We start from the raw sequence: 19,424 nt of genomic DNA on the forward strand, positions 1-19,424 counted from the left end.
TCCCTCCTCTGAAACTTGGTGGCACCTTCTTAAGTCTGTTTCCGGAGTGTGCTCCCCTTTCATCCCTTGCCTTTTTTCAAATGGCACCACAGCTGACTCCATTTGTGAGGAGGCCAAATGTGTCAATTCTCTGTTTGCTTCCAAGCTTGTATCTGCATGCCATCGCTCTGTACCCACCCAATTCAATCGCATCTAACTGCTCCTGGACTCTGTGACTTTTGCACCTGAGAAGGTGGAGAAGATTCTGGCAACCCTCAACCATGATTCTGCAACTGAACCGGACAGCATCAGCTCCAGTGTCTTTAAACAGCTCTGCTGCTCTTCAACATCCTATTTCTGCTCTTTTCATGCTATCATTTGCCTTAGGACATCTTCAATCTGCTTGGAAATCAGCCATCATTACTACATTACATAAAAAAATGCAAAAAACGATCCCTTTCACAACAGACATGTGAACTTACATTCTTCAGCATGGTCGTGGAATCCATCCCAGTTGATACAAAAATCCTTCCTTTTCTTCAACAACCTCATCTCAGATCACCAATTCGGATGCAGACCAGGTCAATCTACCTTTGACATGCTGCTCCTACTCTCCCAACAATAGATGGAGGCCCTCAACACTGTCAGACTTGAGATCAGGGCAGTCTCCCCAGACATATCTCGAGCTTTCGGTACAGTCTGGCATCCCACCTCACTCTCCAAATTCTCTTTCTGTGGCATCTAAGGCCAACTCTACACATGGCTTTCTGATTTCCCCTGCTCTTATAGCCAACATGTGACTCTCAACGAAATCCTTTCATCTCCTCTCCCTGTCAAGACTGGAGTGCTCAAAGGCAGTGTTCTTGGCCCAATCCTATTCCTGATCATCTTCAGTGATCTCTGACTCTGGAAAATCCTCTTTAGCTATTTGCTGATGACTCTACCGTGACATCCCTCATCCTTCAGATAGGCTGTAAGGGTTAGATGAGATCCCTCATCCTTCAGATAGGCTGCAGCCTCTTCCCTCTCCACAAACCTTGAAAAAAAAAATCACAAGCTTGTTAACTTCGAATATATCTTTCAATCCTGACAAATCTCACACTGACATTCTCTCTCTCTCTCTCTCTCTCTCTCTCTCTCTCTCTCTCTCTCTCTCTCTCTCTCTCTCTCTCTCTCTCTCTCTCTCTCTCACTCTGTCACTCTGTCACTCTGTCACTCTGTCACTCTGTCACTCTGTCACTCTGTCACTCTGTCACTCTGCCACTCTGCCACTCTGCCACTCTGCCACTCTGCCACTCTGCCACTCTGCCACTCTGCCACTCTGTTTCTCTCTTTCTCTCTTTCTCCCCCCCCCCTTTCTCTTCCATCTGGGGCAAACCCTCCCATCTAGCTACTTTATTAACGATCTTATTGAGAGATCAGCCATTACCTTTTTTGGGCAAACCGCATTTTAAAATTGGCAAAAGCCAGTTGCCGACTGGGCATCCTGCATCATACGAAGTCCTTCCTTGGCCCACCTGACCTATCCACTAGCAAGGCCTTCATCTACTGCTTCATGGAATACTGTTCTCCCTGTTGGGCAGGTGCCCCTTCCTCACATCTTGCTTGGCTTGATGTTGGGGAAACCAAGGCCTTCAAGAATATCAGAATCTCCCACAATGAAGCTGAGTCAATGGGCCAATCACTTTCCCATAACAGATAGGTTGGTAGGGTCTCTGTCTTCTACCATCTCCTTTATGGTGTTGCACTTTCTGATCTTTCCATGCCATTTCCTTTAGGGCGCATACAGTCCACCAGCAATCCCCTTCTCGTAAAACTCCCAAAATCCTGAATCACTGCATCTGTTGTTTGGCTGTCTCCGTCTATTTTCTCCCTCAGTCTTGCTGTTGACATTTCCTCCCTCTCTTTTTGCTGTTCCTTTTGTTACATTGCATCCTGATCCGTTTTGTGTTCTAGCTCTTCCACAATCCTTAACGCTATACAAAAAAAAAAAAATGTATGCTCTTCACGTTTGACTTTGACCAACTGTATCACCCAAACAAGGACCCCAAAAGCCTATATACAAAGACATATGACATTTATAGGTACAGTCATGAATACACCAACATTTTGAAGTGATTAAAAGAACATTAACAACAAGCGGATACAGCCCATCTGATCGGCAGAGCTTGGCTTGTGAAGGTGCATGACTAGTGTCATCATGCTTTGAACTGGAAACCAGGGAGCCTGGGTCTCGTAGTCTATTGCAGGCTGCTCGTCCTTTGCCCCTTCTGGGGGGGGGGGAGCATTAAAATGAGAACACATGACCTCTGTAACTTCATGATCATGGGCACCCTGTGGTGGAAATGTGCTTTTTGATCTTTTGCCTTTTTTGACAAAACCTTGAGTGATTGTGCTCCTGTTTTTCATGACATTGTTCTCACATTTTTGTGAATATGGATTTTCCAAACTACAAACTCACTGTTCTTTGATGGCCAGTGTAAATGTCATGATGGTTTTCTTTTCTTTTTAATGCTATATTCTGCTTGGTGATCATGTAGCTATGGACATAATTCTCACATGGTTATTTCATCAGACGGAAGCGACGCCCTTGTCAAAGCCAATCAATTCCTGAAAGGTGTATTTTATCATGTTCTTCAGGATAATAAATGATCAACTCCTTCTTTAGCTCACCTGGAATGTGGTTCAAGGGAACTTATGGGATGGCGTGTCATCCATCCATCTGTCCATCTGTCCACAAATACTTGCCACTACTCTGAAACTACACAAACAATTTCGATGAAGCTTTACCACAACCTTCATCACTCTGAATGTACCAAAGTTTGTTCATGGCATTAAAAAGTCGGACCCTAATGGATATGGACATCAAGCAGGATTAAAAACAAAACCTGTCAAAGGGTGGAGGAGCTCCTTGTGAGCCAACGGCCATCCATTACTAGTGCCCAACTGTGTGTACGGACGTCCTCCTGCAGTTGGGTTGCTTTTATTTAAGAGGTTCGTGGCAGAATTTGCACTCCAGCCACCGTAAAACCCTTCATTCTGCAAAACCCAAAATGTAAGGAAATCTGAAAACTCACTCCGTGGGAGTACCTCCTGTGCTGCTGCCCTTTGCAGGGCAGCTCACTGGATGACGGAATTGGGGCAAAGCCTTCAGGACCCCCATTCCTTGATGATAGGAGGAAAACCACAGGGTAAACCTCCGTAGTCAGATTGCGGTGGTGTGTGGGGGAGTTGTGCTGAGGTGTCTTCCACCAGACGGTCGTCTCCTTGGGTTAACGTGAGGCAGTCCCTTTGGGTGGGTGCCTGGAATGTCCTTTCTCCAAGAGAGGATGATCACCTGTCTCTGTTATGATCTGAGCTCAAGCGTTTTGACAAACTGTATGTATTCCAGCACTCTTTGAGGTTCGGAGACCAGATAGTGGTGACATCATGGCAGGTGGTTACACCTACTATTGGTCTGGTCGCTCTGATGGTTACCATTCCCAAGGAGTTGCTGTAGCTATCTCCAATAAGCTGACTCCAATGATAATTGAGGTAACACCTTTCAACGAGCATATTATGAGACTAAGGATTCGTTACTCCTTAGGTGTCATTTCCCTGGTCTCTGTCTATGCTCTGACTGAGGCGAGTGACCTCACCGTGAAGGACACATTCTATGCCACGCTCGAGTCTGTGGTTGATGAGTGCCCCAGGCGAGATACTCTTCTCGTCTGGGGGGATTTTAATGCATTGATTGGAACTGATAGGGATGGCTATGAGACGTGTGTTGGTCCCCATGGGTCTGGAATTATGAACCAGAATAGCACTAAGTTCCTTGACTTTGCAAGAAGTAATGGACTTAGGGTGGCCGGTTCATGGTTTCAGTGTCCACAGGCTCGTTTCTGGACTCGGTATTCCGACGCTGGTGGTGTGGCAAAGGAGATTGACCATGTGCTTGTTGATGTTCACTGGAGGATGATCCAGAACTGCAGGGTCTACCGGAGAGCTCATTTCCTCAATACCGACCACAGGCTTGTTGACGCAGCTCTGAAGATGCGGCTTAAATCTGGGAGAATGGTCCCATCCCAGCTGGACTGGATGTTGGCAAGCTCAAGGATGATAGGGTAGCTGAGGGGTTTGGAACAAGCTGAGTGGAGATTTGGGGGGTCTGGGTGCTTTGGGGAATCCTCAAGAGTTGTGGAGTGCCTTCAAGACCAAAATCCTTGATGTTGCCAGTGGATGTCTTGGAACTCACCATCGGGTGAAGAATAATTTTGTCTCAAGGGACACTGGATACCACTGACTAGAAGCAGGGCCAGGCTGAATGGCAGACCTGACTTGTTCAGGAAGCTGAGGTATACAACTGTACATGCACTAAGGGTGGACAAGGAGCCCTGTGTACGAGGAATCGGTGAGCGGGGTAGAGCATCACCTGTGGTCAAGTGATTCTCGTCCTGCTCATAGGGGAATTCGCGCATTGCGTTCAGCCAAGCCCATCCTTTGATGTACTGCAGTGAGAGCAGAGGGTGGAGGGCTCTTGATAGAGGAGTCCAAAGTGAAGGCCAGCTGGGCCGGTTACTTTGAGCGGCTGTACCAGGCGGATCCACTAGCTGTTGAGTTGGATGTCAGGGGTGTTACAATCCCTATTGCTGACCCTCCAATCAAGTGTGATCCACCTTCATTTGTCGAAACACAGGTTGCGGTGAACCAGTTGAAAGGGGGTAAAGCTCCGGGGATCTGTGGCATCCATGCTAAACTCCCCAAAATAAGTATTTGCTTTCTTATCCAAAACTTTCCACACAATTCCAATGAAACTTGACCACAACCTTTCATCACCCATGATGTACCAAAGTTTATTCACACTTTTAAAAACCGGGGTTGAATCAGATTTATGGGAGGAGGTGGGTGTTGCCCCCCAAAATAGGTATTTGCTATGACATTGGTTCATTATGGTAAGTTTTGCTGATTCCGTCCCACGTTGACTTCCTCCTCAGTATCATTATTCTACCAGGTGAGCGCCCAGGGGTATTGCCCCTGTTTTTTCAATGTGGTGATCCTGCCTAGAACATCATTAACCTGTGGGTTATTGTGGATTACAGAAAACCATCTGACTCCAGGTTTGATAAGAAGTCTGACCCCAGAAAGGAAGCGCTCTCCATCCTCAAAAAGGGGACCACCAACGGTTCCTCACATAACGACAATGATTCTCTGAATGACCCATCATTATCCACCAATTCTCCATCTCTTCAGAGTTCTTCAGATGGCAGCAACACTTCATCTCCTACTCGACCATCACCACCACCACCATTTCAGGTGCTGTATTTGGGATAAGCAGTGTTTATAACTGGAACAATTTTGATTTTGGTTTTGTTAACTTTGGCATGATGTGACTTTTGTAGGTCATTTCTATTTCATGATGTTAGTAACTCATTCCGTTGGCTGTTTGAATCATTAAATCATTCCAAATATGAGATCTGCAAATTTTGTTATTCTATGGTCAGTCATTGGATAGACACCTGGACATGACTGCTCCACAGCTTCAAACACAATTTTATTTTCATGAAGGCTTATTTTAGTTTTTTCTGACCAGTTTTCCCTGTTTTATGATTTGTGTGACGAGAATCATTGTGATAGAGATGCACTATATATATATATATATATATATATATATATATATATATATATATATATATATATATATATATATATATATATATACACTTCAATGTTTTAGTAGGATACCATAAAGATAGTCATTTTTAGGTTATTTCATCTAAATAAGCTCATAAAGTGGGTCCCAAGGTCCGGTCATCCGTCTGTCCATTAACATTTTACTGAAAAAATCTTCTCCTCACAAACTACCCGACTGATATGGACCAAATTTGGCATGATGCATCAGGACAGCAAGGTCTCATGGGGTTGTGCTCCCCATCCGATGCACCCCCTATAAATGGGGTCAAAGGGTTGTTTTTTTATTTTTACATTTGACTAAAACATCTCACAAACTACCCGACCAATCTGGACCAAATTTGGTATGATGCATCAGGCCACCAAGGTGTTGTGGGGTTGTGATCTCCATCTGGATGTGCCCCCTATAAATGGGGAAAAGGGGGCTTTTGCCCAAAATATTGGTATTTTATTCAAAAATCTTCTTCTCAGAAATTGTCAGACAGATCAGTCCAAACTTGCCGTGAAGCATCAGGACCATGCCCTAACCTTGAGTTGTGCTCTCCATGGACGTATCTCCACTGGAAAGAGGACCACGGCCTCTCTCCCCTCATCCTTCGTATTCACGAAAACATTTTCCTCACAAACTACATGACCGATATGGACAGGAGAGGGAAGGACAAAACAGTGGGGAACAGAGACATTAGGAGATCTGTGGAAGGGAGAGGGATGGTGTGGGGAACATGGGGTAAACAAAATGGACACCACAGGGACTTTCAGGACCTTACATGACAGGGAATTTTCGGGAAGGAAAGCAGGGAATTTGAAGGAGGTGGGTTTGGGGTGGATTAATGGGGGTAGAAAAGATCATGGTTTTGGATGGGGGAAGATACGAGGTGGTGGTGGTGAACAGCTGTTTTGAAGACCTGGAAGGAAGAGTGGGATTGAAGAGAGTGGCAGTTTGTTCCAAAGTTTGTTCAAGAAGCTTGAATGAAAGGACTTCTTCCAGAGGATTGTTGAGAAAGTAGATGGGGGGGTGGGGTGGGGGGGGGGTTCCAGACTGTCCTTTCAGAGAGACATAGTGAGAGTGTGAGATCTGTCAGGATTGAAAGACATATTCCACGTGTTGGACCATCTGCAGAGAGCAAAGAAGCTGCTGCTTGCCGGCTTGAGCGATTACAGATGGTACGGAAAAGGGTGGAGTCATCAGCAAAGAGACAAAGAGGATTTTCCAGAGAATTGTGGAGATCATTGATGAAAACCAGAAAAAGAACAGGGCCCAGAACGCTGCCTTGACGAATCCCAGCCTGGACAGAAAGAGGGGATGAAAGAATTCCATTTAGGGCCATACGTTGGCTGCGACAGGAGAGAAGTCTGCTAGCTATGAGTGGAGATGGCCTTGGATACCATAGGAAGAGTTTGGTGAGCAGGGCAGGGTGCCAGACAGTTTCGAAAGCACGCGATATGTGGAGGGAGATGGCTCTGACTTCATGTCCAGCATTGAGGCCTCCATCCATTTTTCGGAGAGCAGAAGCAGCATATCCAGGGTAGAGTGACCTGGTCTGAAACCAAATTGATAATCAGAAATCAAGCCATTGGAGAAGAGGAAGGATTTAATATCTGAAGCGATGATGGATTCCATAACCTTGCTGATGATTGGGAGAAGGCTGATTGATCTGTAGTTGCAGGGATCTGTTTTTGCACCTTTTTATGCAGGGCAGTAATGCTTGCTGATTTCCAAGCAGATGGCAGATGACCTTGAGCAAATGAGAGGGTGAATTGAAGAGAGAGGATGAGCAAGAGCAGAGGAGCAGGTTTTTAGGACACGTGCGCTGATGCCGTCTTTACCGGTTGCAGAATCTGAGTCGAGGTTTGACAGCAAGCTCTCCACCTTGTCAGGAGAAAAGGACACAGAGTTCAGGGACAGTTGGGTGTGACTGGGTCAGGTGGGTACAGAACGCGATGGTTTTCGGACACAAGATTTTGATGCAAACACGTGATGTTTAGGCACTCAGCCTTTTGACATGCGGTGTCAGCAGTTCGGCCATTTGAGGTAAGGGAGGGATGGAGGAGGAATATACACCTGAAACCGATTGAAGTAGATGCCACCAGGCTTTGGAGGAGGGAGAGATATTTGAGAGTTCAGACTTGAGATGAGAAAGATGTTGTTTTCTGGCTCTCCTGAGGGTAGATACACACTTTTTCCGAGCATTATGGAAAGAACTGAGATTATCCTCAGTTGGATTTGTTTTCCAGGAGGCAAAGGCAAGTTGTTTCAGGACAACTGCCTTGCCACAAGCTTCAGTGTACCATGGGTGGGAAGAATGGTCGGACACTGAAAACGAGAGGGGATAAATCTGTGCATGAGAGAACTAGTATCTTTAAAAGAATTCCCAGAACAAGTTGATGTTGGAGAAAGTAGCGATGGGAGACTAGTCTCGAAGTTTGATGGCTGCTTTGAAGACCCTGCCAGTCAGCCTGAGTGAAATGCCAGACTCAACGGTGCTGAGGTGGTTTTCTAATAACAGCCAGAGAGATGTTTCCTTTGACGAGTATGTGGTCAGATCAACCAATTGGAGAGGATGAAGAACAGCAGATATTTTCAGGGAAATTGGTCAAAATCAGATCCAGAAGAGATGGAGTGAGGATCCGGGTCGGGAAGTTGACCGATTGAGTCAGTCCCAATCACCTTGCAGTTTCCTTCGTACACATGCAAAGTTTGGGGCTGCTGGGTTTCATGCTTTTGGAGTTGCTGAAGGAGACGGATACACACTGACATTGGTTATTATTGATGAAAGGCCTGATATCATGGCTCTGTTCCAGGCTGTCCTACTCTGGAAGCAACCTTGTGTAAAACAGTGAATATCTCAGTTTCGTTTCTGGAAAACAATTTATCTTTTTCCCCAGGAAAATATAATACCTATAGAAAGTCGACACCAACTTTCAAAATTCGAATCTTTTGTTGCCTTATAGCCTGGAATTAAATTGCATTAAATCAGACTTTATTCACCTTTATTCGCATATCATAACTCACAACTTCCAAGTGAAAAACAAATTCTACAAATTTCAGAAAATTAATTTAAAATGCCAAACTAGAATATCTTGGTTGGATAAGTGTCCACCCCCTGAGTTAATACTTGGTGGAAGCACCTTTGACAGCAATTACAGCTGTGAGTGTTGGGATCATTCTCTCCCAACTTTGCTCAACTTGATTGGGCAATATTTGTCCATTCTTCTGTACAAAACTGTTCAAGATCAGTCAAGTTGCATGAGGAGCGTTGATGGACAGCAATCTTCAAGTCATGACACATTTTCAATTGGATTTCAGTCAGGGCTCTGACTGGGCTACTCTAGGACATTTAACTTTTTGTTCCTTAGCCACTCCAGTGTAGCTCTGACTGTGTGCTTCAGGTCATTGTCATGCTGAAAGGTGAACTTCCGTCCCAATTTCAGCTTTCTTACAGAAGACAGCAGGTTTTCCTGTTGGATTTTTCTGTATTTTGCATCATCCATTTTCCCTTCTGTCCTGACAAGTTCCCCAGTCCCTGCTGATCTTGGTTTCATTCATCTTGGTTTCGTCAGGCTACAAAACTTATTGCCATATAACTTCAGAATCTCCTGAGTATTTTTTTGGATACCTCAAACAGGACTCAAGGTGGGCTTTTTTGAGTAATGGCTTCCTTATTGTCACCCCACCATCCAGGCCAGACTTGTGGAGCACTTGGGATATTGTTATCACATGCACACAGTGACCAGTCTTTGTCATAAAGGCATGTAGCTTGTTCAAAGTTGGCATTGGCCTCTTGGTGGCCTCTCTGATCAGTGTCCTCCTTGCTTTCTCATCCATTTTGGAGAGATCTAGGCAGAGTTTTGGTGGTACCATATGCCTTCCACTTCTTAATTATTTTCTTGATGGTGCTCCAAGGGATATTCAAGGCCTTTGAAATATTATATACCCATCCGTTGATCTGTGCTCTTCCACAACTTTATCCCGTAGGTTTTTTTAAAAGCTTCTTGGTACTCATGGTTTGAGTCCTTGCTATGAAATGCACTACCCAGCAGAGGAAACCAACAGCAACAGCTGATTTTATGCTAAAATAATCAGAATCACTATCATCTATAACAGGTGGAGGCCAATTAACTTGGTGTGTGAATTTGAAAGTGATTGGTTACATCTGAGCTAATTTACCATTGCTATTATAAGGGGCGGGGGTGGACTCTTATCCAACCAAGATATTCTAGTTTTATATTTTTAATTAATTTTCTGAAACTTGTGGAATTTGTTTTTCACTTGGAAGTTGTGGGGTACGATGTGTAAATAAAGGTGGAAAAAGTCTGATTTAATGCAATTTAATTTGAGGCGACAAGGCAAGTGAAAGTGAAAATTTTGAAATGGGGTGTGGACTTTCTATATGCACTGTTGGTGATGGATAAGCAAAAAATTCACAACTGTGTCAAAATACTTTGACATTTTTGGACTTGTTTATGTTCTGCTAATTACTCATCCATTTACTGGTGTGCTATCAAAAGTAGCATGTCCCCGGTTGAGTGGTCGGGGAAAACACACCTGTCAACTCACGTTTTTGCCGTGATACTCACGAGTTTCTTTTGAAAGCCACGTTCTCACTATAAATTCTCACACTTTTTAAAATTTCTCGGCACCAAAAAATATTTCCAACATTATTGCATTGTGACTGGTTCAACTGATGTTTTATCCATGACGACCGACTTAAATCCGATTGCTTCGCATAGTTCCCCACATCCTATATGAGAGGCGGAGTTTAATTGGTCAATTATCGTCGCCCATCCAATGAAATGCCTTGTTACTGGGGGTTCATTTTTCGCCCGAAATCGCCGCAAAATACTGGGAAAGACTCAATATGCTGAAATAATACATCTCGATTACAAGGATGATGAGTGTTCTAATTCCTGTATAGCATTTGATCTGTTGATGAAAATAAAATATATGTCTTGTTTATTCATGTTGTTGATTCATTTCTTTTAGTCCATGCAGTGGACTAAACAGTAACAACTTCACAAAAAAACCTATCTTCTGACTGAAAATTTTTTTGGGATGAATTTGGCACCAAGAATGCAGGAAATTGCATCGAAGACACCCCAGAAAGCAAACATTTTCTGGGGGAGCATGCCCCAGACCCCCCTCAATTTTTTGGGCGCTTCGCACCCTCAATTCTCGGTTGCTTCGTGATCTCGCTGGACACATTTTACATTCTCACTCTTTTTCATAATTTGGGGTTGACAGGTCTGGGAAAAGTATGGATCGATTGTTTTTGACCACACTGTGTGAACAGCTCATTTAACCCAGATTTGCCTATGTGGGTGAGGGAAGGTACAGATGTAGTGTGTACCTCATTTACTAACTTGGCCGTCCCTGTCATACTAGATATTTGTAAATGGGGACAGTTGAGACAGCTGAGTGTCATTGTATTTATTCTTGATTGTACTGTCAGTTTCTTATAGCTTTTTACAATCATTCTCATCTCCCTCCCCCCAAAAAAACTTCTCATTATTCAGGGAATTGAAAAATACAAACACAAGAAGGCTATCAGCGCTTGTAAGTTTTTTTTATTCATTGAAAATAAATATATTTATATGTAGAATAACTGCCAAAATAAAGAAGCCATCTTTATTATATGTACTGTATAAAAATTGAGGGGTGGTGATGGTAGAAGGGGTTAATTGAGAGTAAAGTAGAAGGGGAAAGATAAGAATGAGAAAGGGGGTGAGGAATGTGAGTAGAGTATAGTGGAGTGTCGGAGGATTGAGGGAAAAAGGAATAGAGGATCAGGAAGAGAAACGAGTAAGGATAAGTGAGAGAAGGAGCATTTGTGGGGATTTAAGGGAGGGGGTGAGTGGGGTTTTTTGGGGGGGGGGTTAGGGGTTTACATTTCACGATTTTCTGTGTATAATAAGTAAATGATTCAGAATGACCCAGTTTTAGTTGTATTTGACATTTCACAGTTTGTCATTTGCCGAGCACTTCCCCATAGTTTATATATCAGATTTCTTCTTGCAGAATTCTTCCATTTGATGCCTTTCATAACTTGATGCTTTCCTTCTTTAGCACTTTCACAAGCTATGGCCAAGGTGGCAGCTGCATTGGGGGCCACAGCATCTCCAGAGGTGATGGAGAATGAACCTGAGATGGCTGATGAAGGTGGTGAGTGGAAAATATTATTTCGTCAAAAGTTATATAAACATTTATTTTATGGGAATATACAGTATTCATCATCTAATATAAAATAGCTCTTTCGAACCACTGACTGACTGACTGATATTAAAGATCGGTACCTTCCGGGTGACAGAGAAAGCTGAAATTTTGTGTGCTGATGGACATCGAAGCCGGTGCACTGGGAAAAAAAATCACACAATCATCGGACAACATCCATGAATGAAAATATAAATACATGAAGGATGAAAAAAATGCAGGTGAGCGACCTGAGACAATAGGGAAGCACGGTAATTTTGCGTGCCGATGGACATCGAACGCGATACACCAGGAAAAATCACAGAACTGCCAGAAAGCGTATGTAAATGAAAAGATAAATAAATGAAAATAAATACATGAAAAATCAAATGCACGTGAGCGACCTGAGACAATGGAGAAAAACATGGTACTTTTGTGTGCCGATGAACATCGAAGCCAATATGAGAAAAATTACAGAACTGTCGGAAAGCATCCGTATATGAAAATATAAATAAATGAAAAAAAAATGAAAAATCAAATGCAGGTGAGCGACCTGAAACAATGGGGAAACACGGTTCATATGCTTACGCAATGTGTAAGCACACCCCACTAGTATTTGATGAACCTGTTGATCTCATTTAGATGGTATTGGCTTGTATACTGTCAATGACAAGCTGCTTGTTAAAATAATATTGCCATTTCCTTCCTATAATTAAAGTTGAACATGTTGGGATAAGTTTATCGGACCTACAACTTCCAGAGGGCTCCATCAACGAGGTTTTCAATGCTATGATTGATTGTGTAACTTAATTTATCACAATATGCTGTCATGGTGATGAAAAGGGGATTTATTTGCATTTATTTCATTAGTTCTATGACCAACCAACAAACACCATGATCCATATTTGTCAAAATCATTGAATTTTTAGCACTGCTCACCGAGGCGTTTGTCTGGTGAGCTTATATTATTGAGCAGTGTCCGTAGGTGAGTGAGTCAGTCAGTCAGTCCGTAAACACTTCAGTCATTTTCGCTTGAACTAAACACAATTTTTATGAAACTTGTCCACAAGCTTCACATCTGATGCCTAACGAAGGTTTATTGACCACATCAACATCTGAGCTCATGAAGAGGGTTTACTGGGGGGAGGGAGGGGAGGGGGGGTGTTGACCCCCCCCCAACAGGTATTTTCTCTCTTATCCGAAACGACACACACAATTTTGATGAAACTTAACCACAACCTTCATCACCTGTGATGCACCAAAGTTTGTTCATGGCATTAAAAAATCAAATAAATCAGGGTCTCTGGGGGTCTAAAGGGGGTTTGAGTGACTGTTGCTCCTGATCCAGGTGAGCTTCAGGACACACGGTCCTATTTTTCTGATGATGAACGCATCAAAACAGAGCTGCATCCATGGCACAATGATGATTTCTACAGCTACGACAACGTAACGTGGACTCTCCATATTCGCAAGGAGGCAGGTTTTGTTCATATACTACCTTTTTAGTTTTCTGATAAATGGTTCTTAGATATTTTGCCAATGCTGCCTGTCAAACTGTAAATATTTTCCTTTTTGTTTTGAATTTATTCTAATTTTGATATATTTTTCAGGAAACTATAAGCAAAAGACAGTGCATACTTGGTGTGAACAATCAGTTGACTATACGTACTGTTCAGTACATTAGTAAACACGAGCAAATGTACCTGTTTGCCATACAAGAAAAAGGGATGAAGTAGGAAATGTGATGATGTATACCTCTCTCAAACTATACCTTGTAGCATACCAGTATATATTCTCAAAAATGTTTTCTAAACAGGGTACAGGGAGGCCTTTCCATCCGTGGGTTTTCCCCTTCATGTATTCACTCTATCACGGTTAATTGAATGAGTCAAGATTTGCGGATTGTGGTCAATGTGCTTGAATAATCGTGGGTTGGCAAACTATTTTCCACATTTATTCACCCAATTAACACGAGCAGCCAGCACAGTAGCCCCCTCATACCCTCCAACATCTTCATCACCATCATTTTGTATTTATCTTCAACATCTTAATCACATTGTTGGATCAAGTTTATCATCATTATTATTAAAGGTAAGTTGCATGATTTTAACTCAAGAAAATAAACTTCATTTTATGTTCTTAATATAGGAAAATAATACTTTATGTTCTTAATAACCCTTTTATTCATTAAAATAATTTGCACAAAACAATGCACAAACATGTGAATTAAGGGTCCCGTTTGGCAAAAATTGGTTACAAATTTTAAAGTTGAAGTTCTTAATCTTATTTTCCACATTACCCCTAAAGTTTGCTTAATTTTTTTTTGGGAAAGAAGGATCACAAAGTAAATGTAATTTGCATTTCATGGGGATTTTCAAGAACGTAACCACTGCAAATGTCAAGGCCCTCCTGTACTCCCATTTTTCATTGTTTTAAAACCTTGCCTTTTCTATGGCTTTGTGCCTTGCTGGAATTATGAAGCTTTCTATTTTCAATACTCTATGGACACCTTTTTCTTCGATTCAACATTGTTTAACTTCCATGCAACTCAAAGATTGTTTCTACACAGACATGACAGAAGTAAAGAGACACCATGATTTTTACAGATTTTATTTATTTAACATTTGAAGAACATTTGATCCATTTTAATACATACACTAGTATTTGGTAGACTTGCCATTTGCAGATTTTAATGCTTTTACTCTTCTAGGCATAGAACTAACGAGTTCCAAAATTTTCTCTTGTGGGATTTCTGCCCAGGGTTCACGCAAAAGGTTTGCAATTCTGCCCGTGATGTTGGTTTGCTGGAATTTTTTCGCACAGCTCGATCCAATATGGCCCAGAGGTGTTCACTGAGATTCATGTCAGGAGACTAACTTGGCCATGGAAGTGGCTTGATCCCATTTCTGTCCAGCCATTCTTTGGTCTTTTTTGCTGTGTGCCATGGAGCTCCATCTTCCATGAACAGAGTTGTTTTTGACCATCTGACCAGTGGAGAAGGCAGGGAGATGTCCATCCTCAATAATAGTAATGTATATCGCAGAGTTGAATTTGCCAACACACTCCACAAGCATACTGATTGACCAGCACTCCACATTGCTCCCACACCATCACTGAAAAACCACCGTGTTGGAGAGTTGGCTGCAATCGGTTCAAAGAGAACTCTTGACTGGGAAGTCTCCAGACACATACTCGTCCACTGTCAGAAAATTGAGCAAATTGGGACTCATCTGAAAAAATGACAGTTTGCCAAAACTCCAAGGGTCTTGTGGCCATCTTGTCAGTCCACTTCTTTCTCCTTTAAACGTTGGTTGGTCTAAGAAGAGATTGTCTCCAATCTGCTCTCTCATAGTAGCCCAGTTGATGAAGGTACTGCATGGCAGTTCTTAAGCTAACTTGACCTCCTCTGCAACATCTGCTGCCTTGCAACAGGGAGTTTTCTCAATGGACCGCTTGGCAGCTCGAAGACATCTTTCTGATGGCCCATATCGACTGGAACAGGAAGCTATGGATTCCTTGCCTTCGCTGGTGAATTTTACAATCACCCGATTGACCGTAAAAAGCGGAATAACAAGGTTTTGGGCTGTCTGACGCTGGTTGACTCCACCTTCCGATTGGCCAACAATTCGTCCTCTTTGAAACCGGAAAGTTTCTGTGCTCCCTGAGTTCGAGGCATAGTTAATTGTCATACAAGACCCAGGAACTCGTTTCTGCAAAGAAATAGTCGAATATTAGTACAAATCACTGAGGAAAACTGCGTTATACAGATGAAATGAAGAAATGTAAGGTGTCTATTTACTTCTGTCATGTCTGTACAGCTACACATTAATCAATCTTCATGAACATGGAACAATGATGTCGACCCCCATTAGACACCCCGTGGTGGCCCCTGAGTGCGCATGTCAAGTTTGGTCAAGACTAGCCAATACTTGGAGGAGGAGATGGCAAACAAAAAAAAAAGAAACAGACTGTTCTTGCTTTAGAGTGTAGATAGATGTTTACATCTGGTATTTTCTGCTTTCAAAAGTAAACCCATGTTCACATCACATGATATCCTGTTTGTTCTTGTTATGCTCCACAGATATTTTATCCAAAGGAAAGCTTTACTCATCCTCTTCTGTTAAACTTGTTGGTGAACCAGGTATTGGAGGAAAGAAAAATTTTACTTTCAATCAAAAAGCATGAAATGTATGATCACAAAGTAAAGGTGAAACTATTTTGTGTAACATTGTTTTCCCATTGCTGCTGCTGCTGCTGCTGCTGCTGCTTTTGCAGATTGTTCAGGACACATTTTCAGAGAATTGCATTCGCATCACAAAAGATGAGAAGAACTGCATGAGGAATCTCCTGGGTAAAAAACAAATTGTGTGGTAAAATAAATGCTTGCATTACCTGGCAAATCAAGTAACGTTTTGAGATGTATTTTTTCAAATTCCAATTTTAAAATTATAATTGTATTGTCTGCTCTATTTATGTTACAAGTAAAACAAATTTTTTTAAAGCTGCCATGAGGAAAGAAGTCCCAGCAGCAAGTTATCGTCTGAATAAAAAGGAAAGTTGAGCTGATCACAATCTTCAATTATGGCTTTTCTTTCTGCCTTGGAAACTGTTCTACACTTTGTGCATCTGATGGAATTACTGATTGTTGTTAAATCTTCATTCTACTAATTTCTTGCAAATAGTTTATCATCATTATTCTGCCCCCCACACACATACTGGAAATGTTGGGAATGACAAAAGGTATGGTTATGGGTTTTCAGACCCCAACTCTATTATGGATATAGTGCCACTTCCAAACTTTATTGATGTCACATTATTCCATACTAGCTGAAGTACCCATCATTGCCCAGGGAAATTCAATGCAATATGTAAGTAAATACCCTGGTTCTGTTCTTAGCTTGCATACATCATATGACCTCAACATATCTTCACAATATATATTACTCGATCACAGCAATGCGTAAGCACCATACTCACTCGAGGTCTGAACAAGGAAGTGTTATAATAAACTTGTGTTAAGCAATCTTTTTAAAAACATGTGCACGTGTAAACACGATAGTCATTAAACTTGTGTTGTTGATAAATCACAACAGCCTCAACACATGATCTTCACAATATATAGGGTGGTCCAAAAATACCTGGGCAACTTTGGTTGTTAATATGTTTAGTGCCGCAAATGATACAACGATACCCTTTGTTTTATATGATACAGAAACTCAAAAAGTTTTCATTATTTTCAGGTCTGGTGGTTTAATGAAAATGGCGACTCCACGGGAGAAAGCTCATTGCATCAAATGGTTCATCGAGACGAGATCCGACATGCAAGTTCAGCATAATTTCCATACAAGGTATGGAAGGAATCCGCCATTGAGGACTAATATCAGAGAGTGGTACAAGAGGTTTAAAGAGACTGGAAGTTGTCAGAAACAGAAAAGTACCGGTCGACCAAGCACAAGTGCAGCAACATTTAACGAGCGTGTGAATCATTTCAACAAAGTCTCAGAAAATCGGTCCGACGTGCATCCAGAGAACTGGGACTACCAACCAGAACTGCACACAGGATTGTGCATAAAAGACTGAAGCTTTATGCCTATAAGGTGCAGATTCTGCAGGAACTCAAACCAAATGACGGACCCAAACGCAAGGTGTTTGCCTTGGAAATGCTCAGTCGCATAGACTAGAGAGGATGACGAAGATTACCTGAAAAGGGTCATGTTCACAGACGAAGCTTGCTTTCATGTATAAACTGGCACAGTGTGAGGATGGTCATTGAACACATGTGTAACACAGGCGTGGCCTTCTTCTTGACTGCTTGGTGGGTCCGTTTTTCTTTGTGGAGGATACAGTGACCTCAACAATTTACATGAACATGTTGGAAGGATTTGCCTTCCCACAGATCGTAGAATTGAAACCTGATATAGTCTTTCGAGCCATCCTGAATTAAAATTTTCCAGGTCACTGGATTGGCCAAGACGTCATTAAAGTTCTGTTGTTGACGGACCAACTGCCTGGTCTCCACAATCACCAGACGTAAATCCCCTTGATTTTTTTGTTTTGTTTTTTTTTTGTTTTCTGTGGGGGTTTGTCAAAGATGTCTGCAACACCACGGTTGCAAACTTGCAGGATCTTCGTTCTCGGATCACAGCTGCATGTGCACTGGTGGACGCAAACATATACAGAACCGAACATGGCAAGAACTATTGTACCGCCTTGATGTCCTGTGCATGACAAACTGAGCCCACATTGAAGTATCTTCATGGTGTGCACAAAACTTTATGAGTTTCTGTGTCATATAAACTAAAGGGTATCATCGTATCATTTGTGGTTCTAAATATATTAACAACCAAAGTTGTTCTGGTATTTTTGGAACACCCTGTTTATTACTCGATCGCTTCTGGGGAAAAGGCACAGGCGGTGTATGACAAGCATAAGACCGGATCGAGGCCTGAGGCCAAATTGTTTTTATCAAAACATAGCCTGCAACCTTGCTCTGGATGAAAGAGGAGGCCATGCAAAGTTTGGTCGTACTGGTTCCTGCAGGGTCCGAATGCATCAACAAATAAACACACAAACAAACATTCTTCTTTTTTCCAGAATTAGAAAATCGCTATCCTCTTCAATTCACTTTATTCAGAGGTTAACCAACCTTTTGGTCTCAGCACAGAAGCCTCTCTTTTGAAGTTTCCTTCAATTTTAATTGTTGAAACAAAATGCATAATGTAGAAACTTGATATTTACCAGACCTATCAGTTAATGATGAGACGATATACATGTCTATGGTGATCACCTCTCAGTCGAGGATAAATGGGGCTTCTGAGGCAGCCATTCAAATGAATGGGGAAAAGGGAAAAACTCTCTGAATCAAGCCCCAAAAACCCAAAATAGGAAACTGATTCCTCCCCTTCCCATACAAACAAATGTAAAATTGAGACTGTCTCAAGCCCCAAAAGTCCAAAATAGGAGACTGATCTCTGCCCCACTGAGCAAATGTAAAATTGAGACACTGATTAAAGCACTTCTTTCCTTTTATATTTTCATTCCACTCAAAGAGCGAACCAATGAATATTTGTCCATGTTCTGCTTTGGGGAATAACTTAATTTTCCAATTACATTCATCACCATCGAGTATATTCACAAAGATTACTTTGGATATTAGTTCTTGGTTTATGTTTCTTTGTTTTTTTTTTTTTTTTTTTTTTTTTTGTATACCTTGGTCGAGGCTCGTATGAGAGCTAACACACAACTCACAGCAAGGAGGCATGAGACAAGAGGGGCGGGAGTGGAAGGGACAAAACATTGGGGAACAGACACAGGTGAACTGTGGAAGGGAGAGGGATGGGGATGGGACGGGGAACATGGCGAGGGGAAGATGGACATTAAAGGGACTTTCAGGAAGGAAAGCAGGAGAATTGAAGGAAGTGGGCTTGGGTGGATTATCGGGGGTAGAAAAGATCGAGGATTTGGATGGGGGAAGATAAGAGGTGGTGGTGAACAGCTGTTTTGAAAGCCTGGAGGGAAGAATGGGAAAGAATAGAGTGAGGAAGTTTATTCCAAAGGCGGGAAAAAGAGGAATGAAAGAGTGAAGATGAGC

General features: G+C 42.2%; 1 protein-coding gene across 1 annotated transcript in view; it reads left to right on the forward strand.

Moving 5' to 3' along the window:
- Positions 1-19,424, forward strand: part of LOC147031312 (unconventional myosin-XV-like) — a 443,397-nt gene that overhangs the window by 214,337 nt on the left and 209,636 nt on the right. Inside the window, exons 25-30 of the mRNA XM_085861560.1 lie at positions 5,058-5,271; positions 11,161-11,200; positions 11,711-11,806; positions 13,182-13,309; positions 15,915-15,974; positions 16,109-16,184. Coding sequence (XP_085717686.1) covers positions 5,058-5,271; positions 11,161-11,200; positions 11,711-11,806; positions 13,182-13,309; positions 15,915-15,974; positions 16,109-16,184 — 614 coding nt within the window. The remainder of the gene's footprint in view (positions 1-5,057; positions 5,272-11,160; positions 11,201-11,710; positions 11,807-13,181; positions 13,310-15,914; positions 15,975-16,108; positions 16,185-19,424) is intronic.

The sequence above is a fragment of the Eptatretus burgeri genome, chromosome 2, assembly GCF_056783735.1.
Source record: "Eptatretus burgeri isolate ZD-2024b chromosome 2, Ebu_testis_v1, whole genome shotgun sequence".
NCBI classification, from domain to species: Eukaryota; Metazoa; Chordata; class Myxini; order Myxiniformes; family Myxinidae; genus Eptatretus; species Eptatretus burgeri.